A 12,375-nucleotide genomic window follows, 5' to 3' on the forward strand; every position below is an offset into this window, starting at 1 on the left:
ATTCTAGGTATGTGAGAGAGAGGAAGCATAAAGAGTTAACTAGAAAGATATTAATCAAATGTTAGTGATGTTATCTCTGGGTGTGGGGTTTGGGGTGATCATAAATCTTTACATTATATATATATATATATATATATATATATATATATATATTTTTTTTTTGGCTGTGTTGGGTCTTCGTTGCTGCACGCGGACTTTCTCTAGTTGCAGTGAGTGGGGGCTACTCTTTGTTGAGGTGCGCAGGCTTCTCATTGTGGTGGTTTCTCTCGTTGCAGAGCACGGGGTCTAGGCGTGCAGGCTCAGTAGTTGTGGCACATGGACTCAGTAGTTGTGGCTCGTGGGCTCTAGAGCGCAGTCTCAGTAGTTGTGGCGCACAGGCTTAGTTGTTAGTTGCATGTGGGATCTTCCTGGACCAGGGCTCGAACCCATGTCCCCTGCATTGCCAGGCGGGTTCTTAACCACTGCACCACCAGGGAAGTCCTACATTTTTTATATTTGAATTGGCTAGTGTTTGTGCATTACTTTTCAAATTTGAAAAATATGATAAGGCTACTTTCATTGAGGGTGCGAAGGTACAATAAAATCAAATAATCTTCTGCTCTTCAAACACTTTCTGATTCAAATAGCTGCAGAGTGGTGAAAAAAATTAATTTACCCAAGGATTGGAGAGTCCAAACAAGGGTTAATGTAAAATTAAGAACACACCAGTCTACAAAAGTGGAGCTGACTTGCTGGTTACCAAGTGAGAGATGAGAGGTTTTAGAGGAGGAAGCTTGGAGGTGGAGATTCACATCAGTGTTACTGTTACAACATGCACAATTTCCTCAGGTACCGTGGAAAATGAAACCATTATAATGATGAAGAAAAGGAAGCCCTTCCTTACAAAAACAATCAATAACTTGATGGATTTCATCACCACCAAAAGGCAGCACTGACTAAAAAGTTAAAAAAAAAGTTCCAGACACACTTAGGTAAAATACGTAAGGTTGTGGTTCAATTAATGGAAATTGAGAATTTGGGGGAGACAAACTTCTTTCCTTTTATTTTAAATTTTAAAAATCTTTTTATGCTTTCCTTTATATTAGTAATTACAATAGCAATGAATGTTTATTGTTAAAAATTCAGACAACAGAGAAGAGTAATGGGCGAAAAGTGAAAGCCCTCCACCCCCGACTTCCACTCCTCAGGAAGAACGACCCTTATGAGTATATTGTGGCCCCTCCAGACCTTTTTTACAGACAAACAAAAAAACGGATGGTTAGACAGAGGAGCAGATATAGTTTCTTGGTATTTGTTTTGTTTTTTATTCTGCAACTTGCTCTATCACTTAATGTATCAGGGACCTCCTTCCCTGACAGTAAGCACAAATGTACTTATTACGTTCTTTCTAACAGCTGTGCAATTTATCAAGCCTGGGTATTCCATAATCCTTGAAATCATTATCCTCATTGAAAGACAGCACTTAGTTTATCGTTACTTAATTCCATTTAGGTCATTAGTCTTTTTTTAAACATCCTATTTGGGAAGGTTTCACATTTTTCGAGGATGCATTAAAAACAAGATGCCACCTTTGCTACTTCAAAGTTTCACTAGGAAAAGTTCCAAAATCATATACAACAATCTCAATAATAAATTATCTTCTGCTAACATATAAGAAAAATATAGAGAGTATGAAGAAAAGAGGACAGCATTACCAAGAAAATCTGTGCTCCTCTCCAAAGTCAAATGAAAGTAACTACTTACTGCAAACACCAGGAGCAGCCTATAGCTAAAAGCTGAGTATAATTCTTGCACTATAATGTCAAATTTCTTCTACTGTATGCCAAAAAATTTTAATTTTACTTCTAAAGTAGTCAATAATAAAATAAGAATGTTTAAAATTTTAATAAGATTTCATTAAAAATGAAGAAGCCTGATAAATCCTTCATTCTTATTTCTAGGAGTTCATGGTCATATTCAGCTTTGGCCAAATTTTGTATTTTGACACTTGGCCATTCTGCATTTAGCCAGATAAGTAAGGGCACTTCTAATTTCTATATACTCATAGAGAGGACTGTAATTGGAGATAGAAAGAGATCTGGAAGGACAAACCAATCAGATCATGGTGGTGCTGTACGTGGTAGTGATGATGATGACTGATGGACATGAAATTTACACAGCACTCTCTATATGTCAAACACCATTTCTAAGTTCTTTACATAGTTTAACTCGTTTACTCCTCACACCAATCCTATGAGATGGGAACATTATTATTTCTACTTTTCAGATGAGGGAACTGAGGAACAGTGAGGCTTTAGTAACTTGCCAAAGGTCACGTAGCTGGTAAGAGGAAGACTGGGCCTCCCACCCACACAACCTGCTCTGGAGTCAACTCCTGGCCACTATACACATGGCCTCTAATAGCAGAGTAACAGCAGGCAGCTCTGGGGAGGCGGCACCAAAGGAAGGAGGGCCTGACAAAAGGCGGCTTTTGCTGTTACACTCCGAATACTTTTACAGAGCTAAAAGAATTTTACAGTAAATATTTCAATGTATTACTTGGAAAGAAATGGATACTTCATTTATAAGAGTTTCTTTTTTTAAAATAAGAGTTTCATTTACACAAGCCAAACTACTAAACTAAAATTTTATTTACTACCAAAAATTTATGATAAGCATAGATTTTAATCAGCACTTCTCTTAGTTTATCAAATCCCCCAACCCTTCAATATCAGTGGCACAGAGAAAGGCAGGGAGAGATGCTGTTTCAGTCCACACTATTAAAATGAGGACCTGCATATATACATGAGAAGGTACTGCAGCTTCCTTAAAAAGGGTAGAATTTCCATAGGAATAGAATTCCAAAGGAAAGGAAAATCTCTTCCTCTCAGTAAAGCATTTAGGTCTACCATCATTCTGGGCCGAAAGCAGGGTCTACACATTCAAATGTTAATCAGGATGAGCTGGGTGTGACAGCTGGGAGGGGTGGGGATTCTGGCAAATTGAACAAAGCATGCTCATCTAAGAGGATGATGCTTCCAGCCAACCGCTGCCATCTAGAACTACTGACCAAGTGTAGTCAAATCACCTAATTTTTCAAGAGAAGCCAGGAATACAGATTTTTACATTAAATCTTCTGAATTTAAACTAAAATCTCCCCAAAATATCATGCAGGACAAAAATAAAAACAAAAAATTTGCAACTCTAATTTGCCCAAGGAGCCCATCAGTTTACAACCTGTAGCTTGTAGAGACACCTTATTAATGTTTCATCTAAAAAGACCAATTCTAGGTAACTAAAGTTTTCCCAGAAGTTGGAATATTTCCTCACAAATTCAATATGCATCTCAGAAGCCTCTAAGCTTCTAAAGAATTTTAGAGGCTTCATAACTGAGTCTCAGTAATCTACAGCTCTTGCTAAAATATTTGCTCCACAGCTACAGGAGTTCCAGTATTCATACAAACCATACCTCTGCCTCATGGCTAGGTATCTGAGGTCCAGGCACCCCTTAACGATGAGGCCATAATCTTGCAGAAGCTTGCTGGCGTCTTCTGAACATCCTACTCCAACTTTTAAAATTGTGCCATCTGCCAAAATGTCCAGTAACGTTTTTGGTAGTGTCCTTCCTCCACAGACCAGCTTGGGCAAGCGAACCAACACACAGAAGCCACTTGGAGAGGCCATTTGAAGGAGTGACAGAGGACTCGCTTTGCCTTCCGAATTCACCTGTAATAGAGGAAAACAGGGCCACAGTTCACACCCCAGCATAGGACCAAGTACAACATGAAAGTCTGGCAAAAAAGTCTAAGAGGTACAGTCTTAACTTCCCAGAGGGAACAACTGACCGGAGTTTACCTCAAACCTAAAGATGAGCCTTTGCTAACAAATGCAATGGACTCTTAAGAAGCAGCGGCCTAAACAGAGGTTACTGGGGGCCCAAACATGAGCCTGAAATGAGCAGGCCAGAAATAGTGAGTGACCAGCTGACACAGAGCAGCGCTGGGACACACACTGGCAGAGTCATGTGAGACACACTGGTTTTATTTATTTATTTATTTTTGTTTTTGTGATATGCGGGCCTCTCACTGTCGTGGCCTCCCCCGTTGCGAAGCACAGGCTCCGGACGCGCAGGCCCAGCGGCCACGGCTCACGGGCCCAGCCGCTGCGCGGCACGCGGGATCCTCCCAGACCGGGGCACGAACCCGCGCCCCCCGCATCGGCAGGTGGACTCCCAACCACTGCGCCACCAGGGAAGTCCGACACACTGGTTTTAAAAAGCTAAGGAAATAAAAGGAAAAGGAGCAGAGTGCCAAATGATGATATACTCTTTTCATTTTCTAGACTCTTTAACATACATGTTAGTAACTTGACTCACTTACTTGTCATCACTGCTTCAAGATCCGATTTTTATGAGGTTTTTTTTTGTTTGTTTGTTTGTTGTGTGTGTGTGTGTGTGTGTGTGTGTGTGTGTGTGTGTGTGTGGTACGCGGGCTTCTCACTGCTGTGGCCTCTCCCGTTGCGGAGCACAGGCTCCGGACGCACAGGCTCAGCGGCCATGGCTCACGGGCCCAGCCGCTCCGCGGCACGTGGGATCTTCCCGGACCGGGGCACGAACCCATGTCCCCTGCATCGGCAGGCGGACTCGCAACCACTGCGCCACCAGGGAAGCCCAAGATCCGATTTTTAAAAGGAGGTAGGAAATACAGTACTATCAGTAAGTGGTATCTGCCAATATAATAAATTGTAGTAGCACAGAGTGCTTTCTCAGCATTTTATGGTAACAAATGCTATTCATAAAAAAATGTATATTGAGCATAAGCTAGGATTCTGATATCTTAAGAAATGAAAATAACTTTATATTTTAACTGATCTAGTTTTAATCTTTTTGATGTAATAGATAAATTGGAGAAAGTGCTCAAAGCTAAGGACATTATTCCCAGAAAAATTTACATACAAAATTCACATTAATTAAAGGTTCCCTAAAGCTATCCATGGAATGCAGGTTAAGCATCCAATAAATTCCAATCCTTCTCATTTTCCAGGAGAGGAAATCTAAGGGCTACAGATTAAACAATTTGACTAAACACACAGAGATAATGGCAAAGTCAGAAGTGGAACCCAAATTTCCCAATCTGTAGAAGAGAGAAGAAACAGTCAAGATCAAGATCACGAAGAGTTGCTGTTAAAAACAAAATTAGGAGGGACTTCCTCCTCGACTTCTACTTCAGTGCTAACTAAAACCACGGTTTAACTCAGAAAAGCTTTCGGATTCCCCTCCTCAGGCATTGCTTTATCATATCCTCAAATGGAAACATGCCAGTTTGATTTCCAAAGTGTCTATTTCTTGGAAGGTCAACAAGACCCAGAAGAAACTTGACTACTGGTTCCTATTCCATAACAATTCATCTGGATGTGGCCAAATCACTTTTTTTTTTTTTATTAAAGTATAATTCCCTCCCTCTATAATACTGGCTCTCTCCAAGAAAAAGCAGAACATCTCTACTTCAAATATTTAGCACTGCTAATTTGACATAATACTCACTGCTAATTCCTAAGGCCAGATCTTTGAAAATCTTTTCAGTCAAGCTCTGTTGTCTAAAATACATTAAGTAAATAGCTACCTAGATAGATAAGTTGTCCTTTTAATACTGTTTCTGGATTGTGCTTAAGATCCACTGTATTATAATTAAGGTTTTTCCACTAGGAATCCAAATGTTTATGATTCCAATAGGTACCCAATTTATACTGAATGTATGATTGGAAGAATATTTCTTCTAACAGACTCAATTTAGCTTAAAGAATAAGATATCTAGTTTTTTTGGCAGGGGGCTGTGTCAGGTCTTAGTTGCAGCACATGGGATCTTCGTTATGGCATGTGGGATCTTTAGTTGCGGCATGCAGACTTCTAAGTTGAGGCATGCAGACTCTTAGTTGTGGCATGCAAACTCTTAGTTGCGGCATGCATGCGGGATCTAGTTCTCCCACCAGGTATTGAACCCGGGCTCCCTGCATTGGGAGCGTAGAGTCTTACCCACTGGACCATCAGGGAAGTCCCAAGAATAAGATATCTAGTCTTAATTTCTTATATTTCCCCCTTTTGCCAACATCTTTTTGCCTTGACATCACTTACCACCCATGGAAAATAATGAAACCCTTGGCTTACCAACATTGTATTTAATAGGAAAAAAAACCCACATTTTAATTTCGTTAGCATTATGTAATCCAGGGGTCACTGGGTTTTTGTTTGTTTATTTTTATTTTTTATTTTTTAACATCTTTATTGGAGTATAATTGCTTTACAATGGTGTGTTAGTTTCTGCTTTACAACAAAGTGAATCAGTTATACATATACATATGTTCCTCTTGTTTGTTTTTTGATTAGTCAACTCATAAGAAATGTTTGGGACATACACAATATATGTACATATGCATTTATAAATCACATAATTTTAGTACTATACTAACGTGTTAAGACATTATGAAATACACACGGAAGTAAAAATTTTAAATGAATTATGCCATCAATCATTGTAGACAAAATTTCTAACACTTTTTTCTGTATTTCAGTGATTCACTCACGGAGGACTGGTTTAGGGATCCTCCTTCCTGAGGGCCAGTGATCATCCATTTTTAGCTTCAGGGATCTTACAAATCCAGAGCAAATAAAACATATGGAAAAGTCCGTGATTCTTTAAATGACCCCACAATGGCAGCAGGGAGCAAAAAGTAATCAGAGACCATATTCTGGGCTGGAACAAGGTTAACTAATAAACATTCCTATCTGTGGAGTTTATGGGTCAGTTAAATTAGACCATGGCTTTGAGACAGGAATGAGCTTGTCTTGTTCAAGTGACAGAATGAAGGCTCAATGAGGCCGGAAAGTAGTAAGAGGAAGAGAAAAGGAGACAAAAATCAGAGATGCTGAGAGAGGCAAGAGCATGTGAGTCCTTAAGAACACATAAGTAATTAAGACATCTTGATTTTATAAGAAGCAATGGAGGCTTTTCAAGCAGGGGACTGAAATGATCAGATTAGCATTTTTTAAAGATCACTTTGCTTACTCTATGGAGAAGGGATCATAGGTATATGAGTCCAAGTAGGAAGGCCAGTCAGGAGGCTACTGCAAAGGTCCAAATAAGAGACTCTTGAGGGTTGGACTAGGAAGGAAGTAGAGGAGATGCAGAGAAGTATATGGATGCAAAATCTATTTTGGAAATAACAAGGGTAATACTTCCTAAATGGAAATGGTTAATAGTAAGGAAAAAGGAGGGGACTTCAGGCAAGCCTGAAGCCTGGGCCTGCAGAAGGATGCTCTTGGGAAAATGACCTTCACTTCATTCAGTCTTTATTACACCAATTACTTTGCACCTGTTAAGCAAGGCAGTCTATAGCCAGAGACTCCAGAAAAAATCAGGAAGGAGTCAGGGGCCAGAAATCTATTTAACATCTCCCTCTCCCCAGGAAAAAGGCAATAATAGCTTCTAGAACATGGCAGAATCCTCATTTTATACAGGCGATTTATCCATAGTTACACATCACCATGGGTAACTCGGGGGAATCTGGAAACACATACTTCTATCTGGTAGAATGCTGTGTTATTTCCTGCTTTCTATAACCACTTTGAATTTCCACATATTTTGCCATTAAAGAAACTTAACATATTATACCTGCCTTTTTGTGTCTCACTTTCAATCATATCACTTCTGTTAGACAAACCTTAGCGGGGAGGATGTCTCTCTTGATTTTAATCTTAAAGGTGGAGAAGACTAGGGATAATACAGGTTTGGGAAGAAAAATCGAGAGGTCTGTTAGGAACATGCTAAGTCTGAGATGACTATTAGACATTCAAGGGAGATGTCAAGTAGACAGGTTGATGTAAAGGGCTGGAGTTCTAATTTTGAGAGTCTTCGGCCTATCAACGATATTTAAAGCTACAAAATTAGATGAGGTCACTTAGAAAAAGAATATAGATCAGAGGACATAAATTAGTGGTCCTTGGACCTGTCTGCTGAACCACAGATGTTTAATATTATATATTTCTTTGATCTCCACATTTAAAAAGCTTGTGCCAGAACTTTTAAATTGCAGTGGAGTTCACATTTTAAAAAAATCTATATATCGAGTTTCTTTTTAAAGAATTGGACAATCTGGCAACACTTGGCTTGAACTGTACAGCAGCTTCCTCATTTATATAAGGCATGAATTCTCTAATTCACCATAATGTCTTCTCAACACTGAAGCCAACTGTCATTTCTCATATATCATTGTGTTTGTAAACCACTGTTTTTCCAGCAAAGAAATATTTCTCAGGATCCATGTCTCTATCAAAACTAGGAAAATGGAAGATAGATCACAGAGGTCTTGTGCTTAAAGAAAAAAAGGAGGGAGCATACTTCTTTATGAAACTGAAGAATACTCCTATGCATTCGAAAATGCAAACAGTCACTCTACATTGTTCATTTACATTTCCTGTCTGGACCTTGTAGGCATCTGAGTTTGCAGTCCCTGGGGTGGATACAGAAGAGACCAAGCCTAAGTCAACTCAATATTTGGATGTGAGGTAGAAGGGGGATCAGAGAAGGAAAAAGAGGAAAGAACAGTAAGACAGGAGATAGGAGAGTATGATGGCATGAAAGCCAAAGAGAATGTCTCGTGCAGGAATTAGGCAGATGCTTTTGATAGCTAGAATAACATGGTCCATTTCCAGTCCACTGGACTGGAAAACAAGAAAGCCATCAACTTCATCCGTTTCAGTGAAGTAGTATGGTAGGATGTCAGATTAGAGTAGGTCGAAGAATAAATGGAGAATAGCAAATTATACCCAAACAAGTAGATGAAAAGAAATAATAAAGAGCAGAAATCAGTGTAATGGAACATAAACATACAATAAAGATCAACAAAGCCAGAAGTTGGTTCTCTGAAAAGACTGATAACACTGATAAACCCATGGAAGGAGTAATCAAGAAAAAAAAAGAGAAGCAAAAAAGAGAAGCAAATAAGCATTGTCAAAAATGTCCTTACATATCCATCAGATAGGAAAAAAAAAAAAGTCACTGGATATTATAAACAAGTATATGCCTATAATTTAAAATTTTGAAAGAAGACATATTTAGATGAAAAATAAAATTTATCAAAACAGACATGAAGAAATAGAAAATATGAATAGCCCTAAAACTATTTTAAAAATTGTATTCATAATTCAAAAATTTCCCTCAAAAGAAAACTCCAGATGGCTTCACCAGTAGATTCTAATCAAACATTTAAGGAAAAAAGAATGACAATCTTACACAAACTCTTCCAGAGAACACAAAAACAAGGAAAAGTCCTAACTTGTATGAGGCCAGCATAACATTTTAATCAAAATCTGACAAGGTCATTTCTAGAAAGGAAAATTATAAGCCAATATCACTCATGAATATAGATTATTTTTAAAACACTAGTAAAGTGAATTCAGCAATGTATAAGGAGACTAAGACATCATGACCAAGTTGGATTTATTCCAGGAATTCAAAAATCAATGTATTTTCATCACAAGAACAGAATAAAGGAGAAAAACTACATACTCATCTCAAGAAATTCAGAAAAGACACAATAAAATTCAACAACTATTCATAATTTTAAAAAATACTTTTTAAAAATTGAAGTATAATTGATTTACAATATTGTGTTAGTTTCAGGTGTATAGCAAAGTGATTCAGTTATATATATATGTATATATATTTCAAATTATTTTACATTTTAGGTTATTATAAGATATTAAATCTAGTTCCCTGTGCTATACAATAAATCCTTGTTGCTTATCTATTTTATGTATAATAGTTTATACCTGTTAATCTCATACTCCTAGTTTATCCCTCCTCTACCCCCTTTCCCCTTTGTTAATCATAAGTTTGTTTTCTATGTCTGTGAGTCCATTTCTGTTTTGTATATAGATTCATATATTATTTTTAGATTCCACATATAAGTGATATCCTATTAATATTTGTACTTCTCTGTCTGACTTACTTTACTTAGTATGATATTATCTAGGTCCATTCTTGCTGTTGCAAATGACAATATCTCATTCTTTAAAAAAAAAAAAAAAAAAAAAACCCTCTTGGGAATTCCCTGGTGGTCCAGTGGTTAGGACTCCACACTTCCACTGCCAAGGGCCCAGGTTCAGTGCCTGATCAGGGAACTAAGATTCTACAAGCTGCATGGCACGGCCAAAACAAAACAAAACAAGACAAAAAAACTCTTAAGAAACCAAAAATAGAATTGAATGTATTTAATCTGTCAACAAACCTACTGCAGATATCGTACTCAATGTGAAAATGTTGAAAGCTGTCATTCTGAGATAGAGAATAAGTCAAGGATGCCTACTGTCACCACTCATACTGAGCACTATATTGAGATCCTTGCCAGTTCAGCAAGGCAGGAAAAGAAATACAAAGTGTAAGGACTGGAAAAAAAATTGTCACTTCACAGATAATATAATAGTTTATATAGAAACCCAAAAGAATCTACAAGTAATTAGAATTAATAAGTGAGTTTAGTAAGTTCCTTAATATAACAGAAATACATATAAAGTTACATTTCTATATACCAGAAAGAAACACAACTTTTAAAAAATTTATTTATTTATTTATTTATTTATTTTGGGCTGCATTGGGTCTTCATTGCTGTGTGTGGGCTTTCCCTAGTTGTGGTGAGTGGGCGCTACTCTTCGTTGCGGTGCGCAGGCATCTCATTGCAGTGGCTTCTCTTGTTGCAGGGTACGGGTTCCAGGTGCGCAGTCTTCAATAGTTGTGGCACACAAGCTTAGTTGCTCCGCGGCATGTGGGATCTTCCCAGACCAGGGTTCGAACCCATGTCCCCTGCATTGGCAGGCGGATTCTTAACCACTGCACCACCAGGGAAGTCCCACAACATTTTTTAAGATTTCATTTATAACAGAATTTTTTTTAATCACAGAAAACTACAAATATATTATTAAGAGAAGTTAAAGATCTAAATAAATATTCTTAGATTATAAAACTCAATATTGGAAAGAAGTCAATTCCCCACAAACTGATCTGTTGATCCAATGCAATCTTTTTTTTTTTTTTTTTTTGATCCAATGCAATCTTAATCAAAATATCAAGAAATTTTTTTTGGTAGAACCTGAAAAGCTGATTCTAAAATGTATAACGAAATGCAAAGGACAAAGACTATCCAAGACCCTCTGCGAAAAAAACAAGATAGAAAGTCTTGCTGTGGCAGATATCAAGAGTCATTATAAAGCAACAGTAACTAAGACAGTTTGTGATCACCGGTGGAAGAATAGAAAAATAGACTACTAGAGTGTCCAGAAATAGATCTATTCATATAGAGATACATGTTTTGGGACTTCCCTGGTGGCACAGTGGTTAAGAATCTGCCTGCCAATGCAAGGGACACGGGTTCAAGCCCTGGTCCATGAAGATCCCACATGCCACAGGGCAACTAAGCCCGTGCAGCCCAACTACTGAGCCTGCACTCTAGAGCCCACGAGCCACAACTACTGAGCCCACGCGCCACAACTACCGAAGCCCGCGTGCCTAGAGCCCATGCTCCGCAACAAGAGAAGCCACTGCAACGAGAAGCCTGTGCACCACAACAAAGAGTAGCCCCGGCTTGCCGCAACTAGAGAAAGCCCGCAACCAGAAACAAAAACCCAACGCAGCCAAAAAATAAATAAATAAATAATTTGTTTTAAAAAAGAAAATAAAAAAAGAGATACCTGTTTTACAGTAAAGTGGCATTGCACAGCAGTGAGATTTATCTTTTCAATCAGTGGTGCTAGGACAATTGGATATCCATAAGAGGAAAAAATGAAACTCAACCCTACCTCACATCATACACACACACACACACACACACACACACACACACACACACACACGCGTCAATTCCAGATAGATTATAAATCTAAATATGCAATGTTAAAACCACAAAATCCCAGCTTCCCTGGTGGTGCAGTGGTTAAGATTCCACCTGCCAATGCAGGGGACACAGGTTCGAGCCCTGGTCCAGAAGATTCCACATGCCATGGAGCAACTAAGCCCATGCGCCACAACTACGGAAGCCCGCACACCTAGAGCCCGTGCTCCATAACAAGAGAAGCCACTGCAATGAGAAGTCCACGCACCATAATGAATAGTAGCCCCCACTCGCCGCAACTAGAGAAAGCCCGTGCACAGCAACAAAGACCCAACACCGCCAAAAATAAATTTTAAAAAAAAACAGACTGGTAAGAATCTGAAAAAGAATTTATTGATGTCTTTCTGTAAGTGAATCAAATGCATGTACAGCAGCAAGAAACACAGCATTGAAAATCAGCTATACACCATTATAAAAAAAAAAAAAGTGAGAGAGAGAGAGAAAAATTCTTACAGA

The 12,375-nt window shown here is 38.4% G+C and overlaps 1 protein-coding gene across 6 annotated transcripts in view; it reads right to left on the reverse strand.

The window, feature by feature from the left end:
• EXD2 (exonuclease 3'-5' domain containing 2) overlaps positions 1-12,375 on the reverse strand; it is an 85,799-nt gene that overhangs the window by 17,176 nt on the left and 56,248 nt on the right. For 5 of the 6 annotated variants that reach the window (XM_059056763.2, XM_059056762.2, XM_067028272.1 and 2 more), the window contains one exon: positions 3,449-3,705. In XM_059056763.2, the coding sequence (XP_058912746.1) occupies positions 3,449-3,705 (257 nt within the window). Of the gene's footprint in view, positions 1-3,448; positions 3,706-3,834; positions 3,895-12,375 lie in introns of those variants that run through there. The other variant, XM_067028273.1, reaches the window with a different exon arrangement.

Source organism: Kogia breviceps, chromosome 3 (genome assembly GCF_026419965.1).
Source record: "Kogia breviceps isolate mKogBre1 chromosome 3, mKogBre1 haplotype 1, whole genome shotgun sequence".
Taxonomy (NCBI): Eukaryota; Metazoa; Chordata; class Mammalia; order Artiodactyla; family Physeteridae; genus Kogia; species Kogia breviceps.